The 19,366-nt window shown below is 39.1% G+C and overlaps 1 protein-coding gene across 2 annotated transcripts in view; it reads left to right on the top strand.

Annotated features, from left to right (window-relative positions):
- MEIS1 (Meis homeobox 1) overlaps window positions 1–19,366 on the top strand; it is a 124,534-nt gene that overhangs the window by 65,498 nt on the left and 39,670 nt on the right. For both annotated transcript variants that reach the window (XM_073339466.1, XM_073339467.1), the window contains exon 8: window positions 1,465–1,610. In XM_073339466.1, the coding sequence (XP_073195567.1) occupies window positions 1,465–1,610 (146 nt within the window). The remainder of the gene's footprint in view (window positions 1–1,464; window positions 1,611–19,366) is intronic.

Below are 19,366 nucleotides of genomic sequence, written 5' to 3'. Positions count from 1 at the left end.
GCTCATGTTTCTTTTATGCATTATTATTTTATATGGTGAATTGCTTCTCTGTATAAAAGCCTTTCTTTTTCTTTTTCTTTTTCGTTTTTAACCTACTGAGCTTTCAAAGACTTTATCAGCCAAAGATATCTGGACTCTTCATGAGGACCTTGTTTTATAAATATGAATATTCAAGTCTAGTCTTGCATTAAATACACACAATCAGTCATAAGGACAGCTACAAATTCACTACAGTCAGTAGTAAAATATGTAAAATACTAAAAATATAAAACTTAGTCACTTTTTTAGTTAAACTCTACATAATGTATCACAATTTTGACAGTCCAAAGCCCATCTTTTTTTTTTTATTCCTAACAGAACAGAGTTAAACTCTTGGTTCAGCTCAGTTTGGTTGATTTTCTTGGTCATTCTTGCCTCAGGGTGTAAAGAATACTTGCCTAATTGCATCACAACTCCGCACTAACCATAAAAGTACTATCCTTGGAAGCCATGGTACACTATTCAATCCACATGTGGGGGGGGGGGGGAGTTTGAACAGAATAAATCACTGTATGGATTTGTTTGTGAACTATTTTGGGGGCTTTAAACAAAAATGGTGCACTGATTGACCATGCACTCTAAACCTTTGTTTTTCTCTGCACACTAGGCCACTATTTCACCACAGACAAAAGCCACTGCTATCCAGTTGTATACTCCCGTAGATGAGCTGCTAATTTGGCGAGTTTAAGGCCCTCTCTGTGTTAAGGAAATTTGCGCTGGATCAGTGTAGAGGTGGTGCACCAGCGCAAGGCAGGGCTTACATACTGCATTGGTATAAATGTTGTTAACCCAGCATGAATTTATTTGGGCTGGGATTTTTAACAACATCTCAAAAGATTAGGTGCCCAAGTCCTGGTGAAAGTGAATGTGAGTCGGGCAACTAGCTGCTTTGAAAATTCCAGTCTTAATATAGATAGAGCCTCAATCTTACTGTTGTCCCTTTGAACTTGGGTAGAGGACCAAATGGTGCAAGAGATTTGCCAGCAAGCTGACTCTGAATTTGAACTTTGTATCTCAGAGTGGAACATGGCATCTGGGCTGCTGTATGTTAAGGTGACATAACATCATCAATACATTGCAAGCCACAATTTGAGTCAAACACCATTTGCCTGATCTGTAAACACAGAGAGATTTCTGTGATGAACAGGTAATGAAGAGACTCCCCCTCCTCCACCTTGGCAGGCAGGGTGCTTGTCACTTTTTTTGTTGCTGTGCTGAATCAAATGTGAGAAATGGCTATCTCATTCTTATAGTTGTTCAGAATAAACCAGAATTTGGCTGAGAGAGTTTTTCTCTCCCCTCCCCAGGAATTACAGCATGAAAGAATTTTATATCCCATTTAAATATTCATATACCCCAAAGTCAGGCTTTGACTGAAGTATCTAAAGATAGCATAAGTCAAAATTTGATTCACTATATTTACAGGTGACGGCTTGGACAACAGTGTAGCTTCCCCCAGCACAGGTGATGATGATGATCCAGATAAGGACAAAAAGCGACATAAAAAGCGTGGCATCTTTCCCAAAGTAGCCACAAATATCATGAGGGCATGGCTGTTCCAGCATCTAACAGTAAGTGAACTCTAGATCACATTTGTGAAATGAACATGGAAAATGTCATGGTCATGGTGGTAGTAGACAAAAATATTTAATAATATGTTATTGACAGGCAGTTCAGGGTGCTTTTCCAATTGTGTCTTTACATCATTTCTAGATGCCAAGAGAGAGAGTATTTATAGTATATCTTTGTTTTTGTTGCTTTTAGCTCTTTGGTTTGAGTGCAGTTGTTAACAGGAGGTCATCGGAAAGTGTGATAGATCTTACAGTAATAACATTAGACCAATCCTGCCTTGTTCACATGACTGCAGCTCCTGTTGACTTCAGGGTGAATTGCTGCTTTGTAGAGGAGAGCAGAGTTTGGCCCATTGTTCTGTTTTCTGGAGAACCTCCAAGAATCATTGAGGCGGGGGGGGATGGGAAAAACCAAAGCTTTTATTCAGATATGTGTCAGAGATCACATAATTCCTATCAGAGAGAGGTCAGAGCGTATCTGTTGTAATGGAAGAGCATCATTTTTAATTTGTTTGAGACTTTCTTGGTCCCAGAGTGTAAGGGTATCACTGTATTTAATATCACAAAGGGGGGGGGAAGATGTACAGTTATTTGTTGCCACAGCAACTATACTTATTTCTGTGATTAGGAATAAAAATTCTAGGCAGGTGCACTGTGGTGGAGCTTTAGGCTTCCGCTTTCATTAATGAGGTATAGTATCTGTCAAACCTTCAGTTGTTACCCAATAGTCAGACATTTCTAGTGCCACCCTTTTTGGGGGTTAAATTGTGGCTTCCATATGGTGAAGCATCACCATGTGTTCATTCACGTGGGATTCAGTCCCACAGACTGAAATCCTCCAACGGACCCTTTGAGTAATGGAAGAATGAGGCCCAAACCAGGTATATATATTAAAGTACATCCCCACTTCTGATCTCCCACTGCATCAATGATCCACTCTCTTCCCTGCCTGTCATTGGGTTAGGGGTAAAATAAGAAGCCAATCAACTCAGTCAGCCACAATAGGTTTCTGCCAAATTAGTAAATTTCAATTAATGTTTCCTCTTGTCATCCCTACTTCCTTCCCTGTGCCAAATAACTAGATACTGGATGTCTGACAAACCTGTATCAGGCAGGGAATTCTTCCCTCCCTTCACCATCCTGGATTGCTGTAAATGAACCTTCATGCCTGATCACACTTGCCCAAGCCCAAGCCCAGATAGGTCCGAGACACCTCCCTGTTGATTTCCCTTACTGGCACAGTCCATACCAACTGGTATAGTGGCACCATGCTATCCCTTTCTCAAGAGCATCTTAGACCACTCCAAGGTGGTGTTTCAGAAGGTTGAAGTTACATTACAAACGAAAAGGGAATGTTTAACCCCCATTACAGGGCTGTCTTCTTACCAGATATACAACGAGAATCTGGCAGGCTCTGATGTCACTCAGTGACTTACAAGATTGCAGGCAACTGACATCGAAGTATTCTGCAAATAGCCAAAGGATACACTCAATCTTGGCCCTTAAGTCTAGTGACATTCTGATCCTCATACCAGCCTGACATCTCTGCGCCAGCTGGCTGATGCAGTGGCTGCCAATTTCTTTCCTATGCTCCAAGATTGGAGAGAGACACTGTGGCAACTCTGCAGTTACAATGCAAACAATTACAACGCACAACCAAGTGCAATAATCAAACTCAGACCAGCCCCTACACTTCCTGCTTGAACTGTCTTTTATATCTGAGGTGCTCTAAGAAATATTTATTATTTATATTATCAATATTTATTTCCAGAAGCACAATGTGCTAAGTGCTTTACAAACTTGGGCAATGGGTGTGAATGGTGCATTGCAGATATAAGACAATTGCTTTGCTGCAAGGTGCTTACTATAACAACTAGACTGCCACTAGTTGGTGGCAAGTACATTCTGGGGCAATGCCAATGAAGTAACCGCCTCATTCTGTAGAGTGAAGGCAGTAATCTCCAGGACCAGTGCAATAAAGGTAATGCTCTTTCTCCAGCATGGCAATGAACTGAAATCTAATTAAAAATCCACCATCCCTGCGCAGGAGCAGCCAAACCAGAGTTAGCTGTGTTGTAATTAAACAAAGGCTTAATGAAGATCCTCCTTATCCATACATTTGTGCAGCGTCATGCTGGCTTGAGGCTTGCCTGATCAGTCTTGTAAAACTGTAAAGGATCACACTCCCTACTTCCAGCTACTGCAAGAGGTTCATTGTTATAGCCAAGTCAAATCAGCTCCAGGTGGATCATGGACCGTTCTCCAATACAAAAAAACTTGAAAATGTTGCCCAGAAAAGCAGACATGTTAGGCTCTCATAAATATGTTATGGTTAGCAGCAGACTAAGAATACAAAGTTACCAGAATATGGTCATACATGGTAAGGAGATGTCTTTCTACTCTGGAAGGCTACATAGAGCTTTGGCCTATCTCTCCAACAGTGAAAGCACTAGAGAACATCTGTGTTGAAATGAGTGACCGATCACGTGTATGCAGAAAGAATTCAGTGAAGTATGTTGATATTCTGGAAAGAGATGACTTTAACTGGATTAGGCTTGGTAGAGAGCTGCACGGCACACTGCTTCTGACATGCCACATTAGAGACAACAGAAAAAAACGAGAATACAGTCCAGTAGCAACTGCAGGTATTTGGGGCAACAGATCTTTCTACCAGTTCAAACACTGTCAGATGCCAAGGTCCTGTAAGAACACCCATTGTGGAAGGCTCATGCACTCGCTTCCTGGAAATGAGACAGACAATGCCATTGTTTCTGTGATTGATATACCTGTAAGTTAGGTATTCAATGGTAGATACCTTACGATGATGATGCCCACAAGTTGCATCATTCTGTGGGGTTGCCTTGACTGGGGTTAGTAATATGCATGAAGCACCTGATTACTACTGAATTTTCCAGGCCCAAGTCAGAACTGGGAAAAATTTGGAAGTGATAACAGCCTAGTCCAGCTTATAAAACTTCTGGACATCTAATGACTGCTTGGTGCATCAGTCCTCTATAAATGTGTACACCAGAACCATTGCCTCCCCAGTGCATTGGACTCTCCTTACAGATTAGAGTACAATACTCATTCAATCCTCTCCTTAAAAAAAAAAAAATCTCAGGAAAAGATCTCAAACCTGCAGGTGTCTTCATTTCCTTGAAAAGACAAATGAAATGGTGGCCAATTAACACAACCAGCCACCAGGAAGAATCAAAAAGCATGAGTCAGAGTGGTGACGCAGGGTTCAGGTGCTCCAGAAGAGAAAGCCGTTTGCTGTTGGCTAACTTTACATGCCTCAGGTGTATATTGCACTGATCTTTGAGCTGCTGTACGTCATCAGCTGACAGACAAATGAATCAAGTTTATTACTAAGGGGGAATGCGAGAGAGCAAGGGAGGCCCTTCTGTCCTTTTTCATTTAAGGGTACCTGTCTTACCAGCCAGGCCTGAAATCTCAGGAGACACTGACAGTCTCCAGATTCCTGGTTACCCACGCAGAACCTTTGAACATGCTGCAATTCAAGACTCACCAATTATAGTCCATCTGAGAAGGGAACTTCTTGAAAACGACCTAAGAAACAGCACAGCCTATAGACGTGGTTCTGTCAGAATAAATTGGAAATTAGAATCCATAAAGAAAAAAATACTCCTTTTCGAAGGCAAGACTCCAAAGGCTTTGCCATCGTAATGTAGGTTAAGTGTTTAAAGACCAGATGCGCCACAAGCCCCACTGGCATCTATGGGATCATTTGAACCCACAGCTGGGTGAGAGACACTCCTAGAGGGAAAAGTGTCACACCTTGTTAGGCCTGAAGAAATGCCTGGTGGGAAAGGGGCATAACTATTGATGATGATCCAGCTGCTTGACCCATTGCCAGGTCTGGCACTCTATTTTGAACAGACTATATGTGCAGCATCCAGGGAAGGAAAAAATGGGAGGGGATATATTCCCAAATCCCATTCCTGCCTTACCTGCCTCAGCCCCATAAGTTCAACATTCTGGCGGTGCAGGTGACAAATTCTGGTAACTCAGCCTGGGTAGTAAGGAGACAGATTCCCACCTGAGAATCATGTGGCAGAAGCTGGCCTAGGAGGGGATGTAAGACCCAGATTCACAATCAGGACCTGCCATAGGGGTGGGCGGGTTGAGCCATTGCCCAGGGTGCCTTGCTCAGGGGGGTGCCGTGCTGGTACCTCCCACCCATGTGACCCACTGACAGCCAACGGGACTTAGTGGCAGCCAGGCAGGAGTGGCAGCATCTGGATAGGGAGGATGGACTGAGCTGCAGGAGGGCAGCTGGACCAGCCAGACTTGGGATTGGGAATATCTTGCTGTATTATCTTCTGATTGTTCTAAACTTACATATAATCTTAAAATATGTCTCTTAGTGGTGTTTGTATATATTTTTTCTTTCTTTATATGAGAATTAGATACAGCGCTCCTGTAAGCTAATTTCTAAATTATTTGGGGAAAAAACTAGTTTTTTCAGGTTAAAGTTGCCTTCCCCCCACCCCCAAATCTGAAATGACGCTCCTTCAGGATGGCCATGGGCTCCAGCAAGATGCAGCCCATGTGTGACAGCACGGAGCACTCCCTGAGCCAAGTGCCAGGCACCACAAGCCGCAGCAGCAGTGCAGAAGTCAGAGTGGCAGTATAATACCAAAAATACCACTCTTCCTTCTGCACTGCTGCTGGCTGCAGCGTTGTCTACAGAGCTGGGAGCCCAGCCAGTGCTTAATTTATGCTGGGGCTGAGCCCCGCCACCTCTTTCAATACAAATTTTATCACCGGGGAGGCAGAGGAGCATGGGGGGCTGTGGGGACCAGAGACAATGGGGGGATGGAGTGCCCCTGTGGGCCAGGGTACCAAAATACAGGTTCATCCAGGGCGCCATTTTCCCTGAGGCTGGCCATGCCCACAATTCACAGGAAGGGGCAGAGTAGGCACTGCCTCATCTGGATCTTTATCCACAGTGTTGCAGAACTGACAGACAAAGGCTCAGTGTATGAGAGAGACTGAGAGCATGCCCCACACACCAACACTAAAAGGAAGGGGCAGAAGAAACCACGGATTCTAGATTTTTAAAACAGCATTGGATTTTTCCTTTTTTGGCATTGTTAGTGATGCGATCTACTTTTTTTTAAAAATTCCTTTTCCCCACTATTGCAATTTCTTTAATAAAACAAAGTGAAAAAAGTTAGGAAGGCAGTATTTTCCAGTGGATACAGCTCTGGACTAGGAATCCAGTCTTGGTTCTGTCCTCAGTTCTGGTACTGACTTGCAGCAAATCATTTAACTTCTCTGTGTTTTAATTTCCCCATCTGTAAAATGGGGTGATGATACTTACCCTTAGAGATTTACAGATGAAAAGCGCTATATAAGTGCTAAGCACTATTCCACTGGTAGCAATGTAAAAAACCAGCATTCTAATTGGCTGGCTGTTATCTCAAAGAACTTCTTTCAAAGATAAAAACTTTCTCTCAATTATTAACACTAACACGCATCAGTGACAGGGAATCAAGTGATATAGACAGTAATTGCTGAGTTTCATACTAATGATTAGTGGTTGGAATGATTTAAAAGAAACGTAGAACTAATACAATCTTTAGAAAGTGTATAGATTGGTTTTAATTTTCTCTATGCAGTTATTACATTAAAAAAAATCAAGTCTTCTGTGTACCGACAGGAACCTCCTTTTCTAATGTTTGCCCTTTAATTCTCATTTTCCACATAAAAATAAACTCTCTCTTTGTTGGAAAAAAAACCCCAAATCAAGGCTTTAACTCCTTGAATGCCATATTTGTACAATACTCCCAGAGCAGTGTCATTCAGCAAATCCCCATTATTTTCAGTGATGCAGCAGGACAGACTTAGTGTATGTCCAAAGGCCAGACAAGTACTGTCTTCTCTGTTTGTAGATTGTGCATGCAGGGACACTCAGGGGGATAAATTAATCCAGATTGGCTGCTGCTATTATTTTTAGCATAGAGAAAAATTAGGACACCAGTAGTTAAAATGCTATTAAAAATAGTGACCACACTGGCAGCTTAAAACGAAATATTTTTAGCCACTGTTACTCTGACATTGATGCTTACTTTTTATTAAAATTCTACACTGGAACAGGTGGCCAATTTTGCTATTAGTTAGGCAAAACATATCTGTGACCCTTGTAATTTACATAAGTGAGCATGTTAAGTTGTCTCACATACATCACAATTTATATAAAATCTGCTAAAATACTGTAAAACAGTCCAAGAAGCTGCATATCACCCAAAAGCTGGTGCATTATGGCAAAGTAGGTAGAACATACCCAAACAGCAAGGGACCCCAAAACAGTAAATGTATCAACCAAAATAAGGCTGGGATTTGGGTGATTTCTTCTGATGGCATGGCAGGGTGTTTGTCTCAAGCCTGATGTTCTATCAAAACATCATGGTATTATATGTAAAAGTCAGCAAGTTTTATCAAAACATTTTTTTGTGATGTGGTACATGACAAGATGTTGTGGGCCCCAAATTCTATATTTGAGACCAGTTAATGTGCAAGGATTGTATCATGACATCAGTTTTTAAGCAGAACTCCTCATTGAAATAAATGGCCTCAAGTGAGGTTTGTAGGAAGATCTGTATAAACGTAATTGTGACAAAGGCAGGTATAATTTCTGCTTTAACCCTGGACATACTGTTCACGCAAGTCTTCCCTTGATCCCATCAATTCCTCCTTTCTCAGCTTTAAAATGTGTTTTAAAATCAGTTTAAAAAAACATGTTTCGTCCACCCCTTGAATCTAGTCGTGAACACTCTCTATCCTTTAAATCCGTGATAATTTAAAACATTGGAATTCAAAACCTCATTTCATTTGGGGGATTATGCAATGTAATTGGTTTGGTTCTGTGATGAGTATTTGATGATTTACACATTCATCATGTAATCAGGCACAAAAAAACCCCCATAAAATTATAATCCCAAAAGATGTTTAATAACAATTTAAACTATTGAAGACTTTGTTTAAACCCATTAGGGGATTATAAACTACATTTTTTTAAATGGTGCCAAGAGGTAAATTCTAGGACTTCAAACACCTTTTTAAAAACAAATTACCATGATCTAAAATATGAATGAGCCAAGGATTTGCTCAAGGTAAATCTCGTCATTTAATCAGACTTCCTAATTTTTTTTTAACATCATTTGCAAGAATTTTCTAAAGAGTTTGTTTTACTGAAATGGCAGATTAGACAAAATACTGGGATTTGCTGTCTGTAGAGTGAAAATAAGTTTTCTCCATGGCTATGTCTAGATTTTGAATCTTAATTAATAACCCTGATACATTTGTAAAAAATGGAAAATATACAAATAAATAAAATAAAAGCTTTTTAGCAATGATTTTATTTGGCAGAAAGAGCTTATTAGAAAGAGACTATTGTTTTAGAATATTGTAAGATTAAATTTGTGATCATAATTAGATCAGTTAAGGAGCATGTGTCATACCAGGATGTTTTTCTTTTGATGATATTACTCTAACATTAAAAATACTCAATCATGTCATATTACTTAAATTTAATATATTTCACATATATGTTTGGTTACTTCGCAAGCTAACTACTTTTTACATTCACAGTTAAAGCAAGCTCTGTTTTGAGTCTTTTCTGGTCGCTCTTCAAATAATGTACAGTTTTGCAGAAATGCAAATGTGGTTAATGTGCCTCTCAGACTATGTGTAGGTCCATCTAGAATGTGGATAGAGGTAGTAGTCACAGGCACAGCACATGAGAGCACACACTGGCCTGCTGACAGCATAAGAAGGGAAAGGACTGACTGAAACCAGAAATATTCTTTCTGTTCTCCTCCTCTTCAGAAGGATTGGCTGGAAATATTAGAAGGAAACAGTACAATTTAAATTAACCCTTCCTAACTTCATCCTGCACAGCTGATGTTTACACTGCAAAATACCATAGATCTCATGGAGTTTGCCAACATAACAGTTATATTTCAATATGGACTCAGAGACTTTTTTTTTTTCTCCAAACATATGTCTTCTCTTTCACTTAATTTTATTGTGGACAATGCAATAAAAAAATGTGTAAGCCTTCCTAGTGACAGGTGTCCAGGATTCATGGATGAGGAAGGCATCTTTAACTAAAAGGATGGCACGATGAAGCCAATCTTCCTTCACAGATTGAGAGACAGCATTTCATAGTAAGGGATGAAAATTATCCTGAAGATCTGTCGACATGCTCTCCAACAAAGAATATGAACCTGAGTAGAAACTTCTGGAAGATAAAAAGAACCAGGATTCAAATAGCTGCATGCAAATTAATTTATTGACATAACAATTTGTGCAGAGATAGTCTGGCAAAAGATGGAAAAAGCTTGACCACTTCAATCTTCCCCAAAACTGTTGTTTTGACTTGCTCTTCACCTAAAGAATTATTCCACATGATGATTGAGGTGGCTGAAAAGACTTAGGCTTTGCCGTGGAAGCTGCTTTTCTTGCAGCCTAGTTGCTGATGTCCTTCAACTGTCATTTTTTCACGTTCCCTGCCTATCTCATACGCCAGATGAAAGCTCTTGGATTCAATCACAGATTCCCTGTTCTGAAAGACAGCACCTTGTATATTGTTGTTGTTCCTCATCTGAGCTAAATTGTCCCCGTAGAGGAAAACATGGTATTGACTGTTTTTTGGCTAATGTTGGATCATAAATGAGAAGTTCTAGTCAGTGGATTGCGAATGGATTCCTCCATTGATCATGCCTCTCTTCAAACAGACACTCCTCTGCCTCTACCCTACCAAGCCAATAGGCTGGTATCATTCTCTATAAGCCCATCTTTTTTCAGGCTTCTATCATTTGGGCCACAAAGGAAATTTGACTTCTGATTAAAACAACATATTGTCCAAACTGCCTGACCTATAATATCTGTCTTTAGCACCACATGACCTCTGAAAGCATTTTGGTTGAAGCCAAAACCTATCCAGTAGACCAACTAGATTTTTTTTTTTAAGAGAAATCCTTCTTCCATAAATCCTGTCTTACTTTGTTGCGGATTTTTTCCCACCTCCTGGCTTGTAGCCATTGTAATATGTGTGTGGAAACCACCATAAAGTTAAAGAATTTCAATTCCTCAGAAGCCAATGAAACACATTATTTTATAGTTTGGGGCAAAAATCCAAATCTTCTGAGAGTTGGAAGAAAACTGAAAAACTAAATATCCACCCAAATGTTAAAATTACACTTGCTTTAATTGTACTTGAACACCTTTTGTGTTCCGTTTTCAGAAACGACTTTACTATGAGCAGTATTTGCAGAAATACAATATTAGAGTGAATATTGGAAAATGTTCATGGAAAGCAGTCTCTTTTTTTAATCTACTGTAATTATTCATGGAGGAGACCTGATTCTTGGGTTAACCTCATTCAATAAAGTGACAGAAACATATAATATGGCCTCCTGTATCTGTCCAGTCAAAACTACCTGAATTTAAATACCAGACATTTTTGGGGAGGGGAAAAATCATGCCAACAAATTTCAGATCCAGAATTATTCACAGGAACATTTTGGTGAATTTTGAATAACCGATACATTAAAGGGAGTTGGAATATTGTGGCAAATCATTTACGTAATATTGTGGCAAACAAGAAACGAGGCAAAATTCATTGGCTAAATTTATTCGTTGTTTGCCTAGTCCATTCTCTAACACAGCTTCTACAATAGAGAGTTCTTGAAGTCTGCACTGTTCTTCAGACACAAATGACATGATTATGTAAATTTCGAGCCTGAAGCTCCGGCTCCTTGAGTGAATACCAGTTTTTAAGGAGTTTCATGAAGCACCTGTGTAAACTAATAAGAGGCTTAATCTGGTCAGGTGAAAGTGCCATAGTGCACTGCCCGAGAAGGGTTAGGCATGGTAATCTGCTATGTAAAATTAACTCTTTTTTTAAACAGGGCCAGATTCAGAAGGAATACACAAAGTTGTGTGAGTTAGACTTCTGTGCCCTAGTTTAGATTCCTCTATGCCTGCTTACATCATCTGTATCCATGTCTATGGGGATCCATGATAGTATAACATACACTTTCTTCCAGCTCTTCAGTGTAAGTTAAGTTTCAGAGTAACAGCCGTGTTAGTCTGTATTTGCAAAAAGAAAAGGAGTACTTGTGGCACCTTAGAGACTAACCAATTTATTTGAGCATAAGCTTTCGTGAGCTACAGCTCACTTCATCGGATGCATACTGTGAAAAGTTTAGAAGATCTTATTATATACACACAAAGCAGTCCCCATCCTGTTTTAACTTGCATCTTTTTACAAGACCTGGTCAGAAAATATTTTGTGTTTTTTCCCCTCTGCAGGGAATGTTGACTTTTTTGTTGGAAAACAAACATTTTCAGTTTTTTGACAAGAAGGTGAGTTTTTCCACAGAAAGCGCAAAAAAAAAAAAAAAGTCCAAAAATTTGTTTTATTCTCTGTATTTATAGTCAAAAACCCAGCTTCAGTGAAAAGTTTTTGAACAGCCCTACTATTTACACCTTCTAGTTCCTCACCATGTAAATTACACCAATTTAAAATCCCTTGCATAAAGGCAGAGTATAAATAAGACTAACAAAGTCTGTTGGTGTACAATGATTTAACTTATCCCATCTTGCACCTGGACTTCCCGATTTGGAACCATAGTCTTTTTTTAATAAAGGATTCCCTTCACTTTCAGTAGTGTGCTACCATTTCAGTAAAGTAGGTTCTAGAAGATTTATTGCTGGATCTTCTGTCTTATAAACAGGAAACTGCGCAGAGAAGTATGCCTCAAACTGTTCCTTTCTTTATTAGTGATAAACCATTTTTTTTGTTAAGAGATGGACAATATTAACATACTGAAATCATTCTGATTTTTTTTTTCAAAAACAAAGCCCCTCTTATAATGTAGGTAAATAAAACATTGTGAGGGAGTCTAACACAGGAGAAAAATGGAGTTGAGGGGCCAAACGTGATCATGCCTGAAATGGCTTTGGAAATAACAGGTTTCAAAAATTTCCTAAAAGTTGGGGAGGGAGACAGTGTCTGATGTCAAGGGACTCCTTCGGTCCACAACATTCTCTCAAGACAGCAGTGATGAAGTGGAACAATCCATGACTTGAAGAGCGGGGAGATGTATGATTCAGGTCAGCTAAATTCTGCCAGACTTTTGGGGTGTCTGGCTAATGGTTGTATTCACAATGGACCTGAACATACCCTAATTTCTAGATGGCTTTGGATAATTAGAAGACCCCCCAATTGAGTTTTAGTGCTTACCTGCCATGAGCTCAGAGGGGATACTGCCTTTGCATCCTACCTGGACAGTTACAGAAGAGAAGAAAAACCTAGATACAACCATCAGGTTTTGCCACCCAGACCTTGGACCCCCTTAAGTGGGTGTAGGATTTGGGTTAAAGCCAAGTAGTGTTTGGATAACAGACAACCTTCCTTAAGATTTTTTCTGCCGTGTGGCAGGTAAGCCCGAGAGCTACGTCTCTAGTTTGTCTTATGAAGAAGGTACAGTAGACTGTGAAGATACAATTGTTCACCAACCTGGAATCCAGCTATATTTTCTTCAGTGCAGCAGGTTGTAAACCCTGGAGGGTTATTAACCACAGCCTTGGGGTAGGATCATTTTAAAGCTGATAACTAGAATCTTAGTATTCTTATGAATAAAATATAATTTTAGTAATGTTTTCATAAACCTTAGTAATGGTGGCATTCTAGTAAACAGTGGCATTAGTCACATCAAACTTGCACCACATTGGCTTTTAAATTACTCCACCTGTCTGTGTGAATAGAATTTTCAGTGTAGAAGCGCACAGACAGCTGCTGCTAATGTTTCCTTGTCCCTGGGCAGATAATGCTGGCAAATCTACATGCATAAAAGACTGATTTGTGATGTAAAACGGTACCTGACCTACTGGCTCTAGTGCTACAAAAGCAATGGCTTTAATTACAAATGGCGGTGTTTAGTTTTGTACATGTTTATGTAAAGTGTCCTCTTCTAGTAATGTAACCTCTAGTTCATGTGCCCTGGCAATGGGACACTCACAGCAATAATTTTCAAAATAATTTGTGTTCTTTATTTTTCAACTAGAATCCTGTCTTGTTAAGATTCAGTTAATTAGTAAGGGGAGGCCCAAATGCCTTCTAGTTCCATTGGCTTCTCAGCACCATGCAGAGTTGGGCCCTCTATGAAGTAGGAATTGTGTGTATTATATAGTATAAAGTTTTGATGAGCTAGATTTATTTATTAGATTTATTGTCCTTTACATAAAATTGGTATAATACAGTGGTCCTTAGAGTTCAGCAGCCAAATTTTGCCCTGAGTTATACCCTGTAAAAACCCTTTTGCAGTTGATGGGGCTACATGGAGTGTAAATCAGGGCATAATTTGGCCCTACCAGTGCTGTAGCTGTTACATAGGAGAGATGTTTTAAACTCTGTTAATTGAAGGACAGAGCTACAGGGAGGGGATTTGCAGGATATTAACCACCCTAGGTTATTAACAAAACATTTGTGATACTGGCCAATAGGACACATGCATCCACTGTTGCAATTTTTACATTGTTGATATTAGTTTAAATGGTATGTTTGACTAGATTATAAGGCTCTGTGCTTCTGATTTTCAGAAGTGCAAATGCTTGCTGTAGAAACACACAAGGACTTCAGAGGGTTAAAGGATATAACGGTGCCATTAAAAATACAGCTTGCCAATGAGCTATTTTGTGAGAATGGTATAAATGTGAGATACACTTGTCTGGCTCATTTGCAAGCATTCTTTTTGACTTCTTTCGCACAACTGGTGTTTTTGTGTTTAATTTAACAAGAAATGAGTAGTAAATGAAAGCTGCTGCCTGAAATCCCACTGTGAGCGTGTTTTGCACTTGGCTCCCCAGTGAAAAGGCAATTTGTGAAATTATGTGATAGAGTAATTAGATGAAGCCAGGGCTTCTGATTGTTGCCATGCTTATGTGGCAAAGGTTTGCTGGGGGGGGGAACGGATTATTACCCTGGCAAGTTGGCTCAAAGCTTCTTCATTTATTTGTAAACAGAATATTTAGTGACCGCATAGGAAGTAGCTGTAATCACCAGCTCGTAAAGAAACCACAGCAGAGCTTTTGGATTTTTACAGAGTGCTCATGTAAAATTTAAGCTGGGAGGCAGAATCCCTGTTAATGTAATTAGGATCTAATTTACCACCCTTTGCACACAGATGTAATAATGTCTAGATATTTATTCTATCTTTAAGCACATTTCATATACCTCAGTTCAGCAGCTACTGAACAGAAACAGGTGTGAACACTTTTCAGATTCATTTTTACACTGTAAACGCACAGCGATTTAAGGGGTAATATTTACCAAAAAATGAGGGGAAAGAATGTCTGCAAATGAGGCAGTAATGGACAGTTGCCCTTTATGTACTGATGGATTTCTCAATGGTTAAGTAAATTAAAGCAAATGCTAGAAAAATCAATAGGCTTGCAGAGTCTTGGTTGTGCCTCATAGACTTCAGGACAGAATGACAGATGTGGTGCGTATGACCCATTTAAGTATTAATGCTTGGGAAATTGCCTCTGTGTGCAAGGTTATAGGCCTAGAAATATTGTTATATTAAATTACAGACAATAATGTTTTAAAGTATATGTGGAATTTTTGTTTCAGTTTAGTTGTTCTTCTGTGTTACATTTGTCCTGGAAGATTGGTTGCTTAGTTGTTTCTATGGTACACTACATCTGTTTTGAAAATTCACTGCATGAACTTTTTTTTATAAACCTGCAATTGAAAAGCAAGTGTGTTGCACGCTGAAGGGATATAGTGAATGTGTTAACCAACAAATATCACATATGAGTGAGTCTGAATTAAGAATAATTAAAAGATGGCTTTCCACATGTCGAAAGAGTTTATGCAATATATGGAACAACGATATTAAATCAGATTATTCTGTATGACTCTAAACACAAAACAAGATATTAATTGAAATATATGCTACAAAGGGCTAAAGAAGTTAATCGCGGAGGGCTATAGCTTGCTCACCTTACTCATGTGAGTACTCCCATTGATATCAGTGGGGTTACTTATATAAGTAAGGTGAGCAGGAACTGACCCTGAGTGGAATCTTCTAAACAGAGATGAAATTCAGATAGGGTGACTAAGTAGAATACCTCTATATGTGAGTGTATTGTTGTCAAAGACTTTTGTTACTTCCAGAATTACTTCTAGGTACGACAGCAGGGAAGTAGACAAAGTTAACTGTCCTGCTTGTGCAGTCTCTTGGAAGAATAATGTAAAACTTGAATTTGCAAATGTAAAATGCAAGGACTTAAGAGGACTAGCACAAAATGATTGCTATAAAGCCAATGTAACTCTTTCTAATCTTGTTCTCAAATGTCCCATATAACATATAACTTTTATAACACCACTGATGCAATGGTGAAGACAGAACAGAATGTTTAGGGGGAGATCCACTGACAGCCTGACATGCAATGCCAGTTATCCTGTGTTCCTCCCAAATCTCTCTGTCCATGCAAGTAGCAGTGTATAAAAGTTGGTATACATATATAAAATAAATATTAAATACAGTTTTAGATCATCACAATATGTTGCATGCCTATTGCTAACATTCTTCCAAAGAAAATTAACCGTTAAATTCCCACTGGACACTGATACAGAATCCAAATGCTACTTCATTCCAGTGGCACTTACTGTATTTATCAATTTCCATTCCTCCCAGCCCTCCTCCACACTTCTGTTCTTTGCAGCATCTTTCATATTTCAAATATTTGTTAGTTTTATTTTCTGCTTCCATTTTCCAAAAATGTGAGAGCTTGACCAGAGAGTGAAACAAAATGTTGTCATTGGGTCTAACAACTGCACGCCACTCCTGGTAGCTCCTGTAAAATGATGACATTGCAGAAGGACAGATCATTACTTTTGGGCCTGTTGAAAATGTATTTGCATACTGAGGATGGATGAGAGAATAGTCCTGAAGGCTGCCAGGCCCAGGCTGTGTAATAAGGAGCTGGTGACAGAACCTTGTCATTTGCCCACATCTAGCTTCATTGCTATGGTGACAATATGCAGTGATGAAAGTTATCATTAAGGTTCGGACAGCATGCTCTATGGTTCCTATAGCCGCCAGCCTCTTTGCTGTAGCATATTAGAGCTGATAGCCCTTGGTGTTAGAATTGCACCAAATCTCTAATGACAGAAACTATGCACAGATTTTGGATACATGGTGCAATTGCTTCTAGCACAGTTGCCAACCTTGGCAACTTTTTGTGTCAGTGTCAGAAAATTGCCTGTATTTTCTTAGTTATTTTTATAAACCTTATTAGTCTTAGCAATGGATTTTCTTGATTTATTTTGTGTGTGACAAATGAAATAATATATTTGTGAGAAGTCCATTTTTATGTGCTCACATTTCTGTTTCTGTATTGTGTGAAGGTAAAGATCTGAGCATTTTCATTTTGCTGTAGATACAGCAAACATATCAATCCTTGTTTATTTGATAACTGCTTTCTTAAAATACATGTTTGAGGGGGGCCTCCTGAACTAGATCATTTGTTTTTGTCCTGACCATTAAAGATCAAAGGTCACTGGGAATCTAGAAGCCATTAGTCAGTGGCTGTTCTTTGCTGGATCCCTAGGTTGTCAACTCACTAGTCACCCATGGCAACCTGGGCAAGATATGCTGTCAGTGACTTGGCAGGGAGCCTGCTTTACTTCCAGATTGCATAGATAAGAAGTGGAGCAATTGCTCTCAGAATTGCTATAAAAATATGCTGACATAAAATCTACATTTGAAATACAGTATGCGCATTTCCATGCACATCTTTGTTATAAAAGTTATATGTTATATGGGACATTTGAGAACAAGATTAGAAAGAGTTACATTGGCTTTATAGCAATCATTTTGTGCTAGTCCTCTTAAGTCCTTGCATTTTACATTTGCAAATTCATTTTTAGTTTAGTAGCAAATGGCACTTCAGAAAGAACAGAGTTGACTAAAATGTGCTTCCACACTTGCCAGTACAAAAGTTCACTTTTTTTAAACTTCAGGTATTACATTGTTTCATTTAAATAGATTGATTCCTCCCCTCCCCCCCCCCCCGATGTTAAAGTACATTTGGCAGTAATAAGTTTATACGTATTAGGAACCATCGTCAAAAGACATAGCTGCTGAGTCAATTCACTCAGCTTTCTTCCCCCATTGAGCCCTAATGTGTCCCAATCCCCCACCCCTTTCAGGGAAAACATCATCAATTATGAAGCTGACAGGAGCCTGGGACTCAGTGTAAGTTGCTCCTTGGGGTTATTCATCTTGGACCAAAAAAACTGGCACTCAACAACATTCATCACTTCCACCGACATAAAGTAACTGAGTAAACAGTGGGGTGAATTATCAAAGGAAAGGGGGGGGGAAATATTTTGAATACATAGGAGGCAAGTTAGTTTGGGCTCAAATAACAGGAGAAATTGAGTCATAAACTAATTTGCTATTTATAAACTTTACATTGTAATTTGATATTACTGCTGAATGTGTAGATTAAATCATCCTTTGGCTACAGGGGTTATGGTATTCTTCCTTATGTCCTGACGTTAAGTGCTTTGCATTATTGCACTAATGCTGCTAAGATAGTTGCCGCATTCCTCTGTAGAGGTGTGCTTTCACTGTTGTGTGGATTGATTCCTGTCAACACTCCGTGTGTGTGTGTCCGTCCGTCCGTCCGTCCATGCCATATAAGTGATTGATTCTTTATAGTGTGTAAAGCACCTTTATGGTGAATGGCAGTACTGTATATAAGCTTGAGATTCTATTATAATTTAATTCAGTGGGATCATATGGTAAATATGTTTATTACAAGGTGTTTTGAATAACCTTTGATGGAAATATTTCCAAGTGGGATCTTCACTGTATGTTAAATTGATACAATGAACTCTTTAGGCCAAAGTCTCCAGTAATTTATATTTACAGATTAAATTGTTCCTTATTACAGAAAACCCTGATATTTAAACTTGTACAGTTGCTTACATTGCGAATTTGACCATACTTCACTTGTTGTAGAAATGTAATAGCGCTCTGATGAGAGAGGAGTAGTTATATTATTATATTAACCATACCACCTGGGTTCTTTAAATCTGTCTTGTGGTTAGATGGTTGTCTAAATAAACATAGATTATGTAGAGGACTCTTTATCTTAGAGCTGGCACTACTTATCACTGAACTTCCTCCTCCTTCCTCCCTCCCTCCCTCTGACTGTGAGTTCTGTAAGAAGATTTAGGAAGCATAACTTACAGCTGATAACCTTTGAATGTTAGTTCAAGGAAAATGTGCCAGAGTAACAAAAATTTTACAAACTGTTCTGCAGCCTATTAGAATAAAAAATGCTGTGGCATAACACTGATTTAAAGGAAGAGACATTTGCCAAGGTCTTTACTCTGGGAACTGGATGTGAATTTGGTCTAGACTTAAAGTGATCAATAATTTTAATATTTGAACAGTAGTAAGAGACATCAGGTGGAATGAACCTGTGTATATTTCTTAAATCATCCCTCTGCTGGAGGTCTTATTTTTAACTTTCCTTAACTACCGCTTCCCATAATGTTTCTCTTGGACAGATTGGTTTAGCTCTACTGTTTGGAGTTGAATTGATCTTGACACAGCACTAGAAGATGCTGTTATTGTCACTTTTGTTTGATGGTAAATGATATACACCTGAGTATAGGAAATAAAAAGACACTGCAAAAT

This window comes from Lepidochelys kempii, chromosome 3 (genome assembly GCF_965140265.1).
Source record: "Lepidochelys kempii isolate rLepKem1 chromosome 3, rLepKem1.hap2, whole genome shotgun sequence".
NCBI classification, from domain to species: domain Eukaryota; kingdom Metazoa; phylum Chordata; order Testudines; family Cheloniidae; genus Lepidochelys; species Lepidochelys kempii.
The sequence above is the reverse complement of the archived record's forward strand: the minus strand, read 5'-3'. Positions and strand labels throughout refer to the sequence as shown.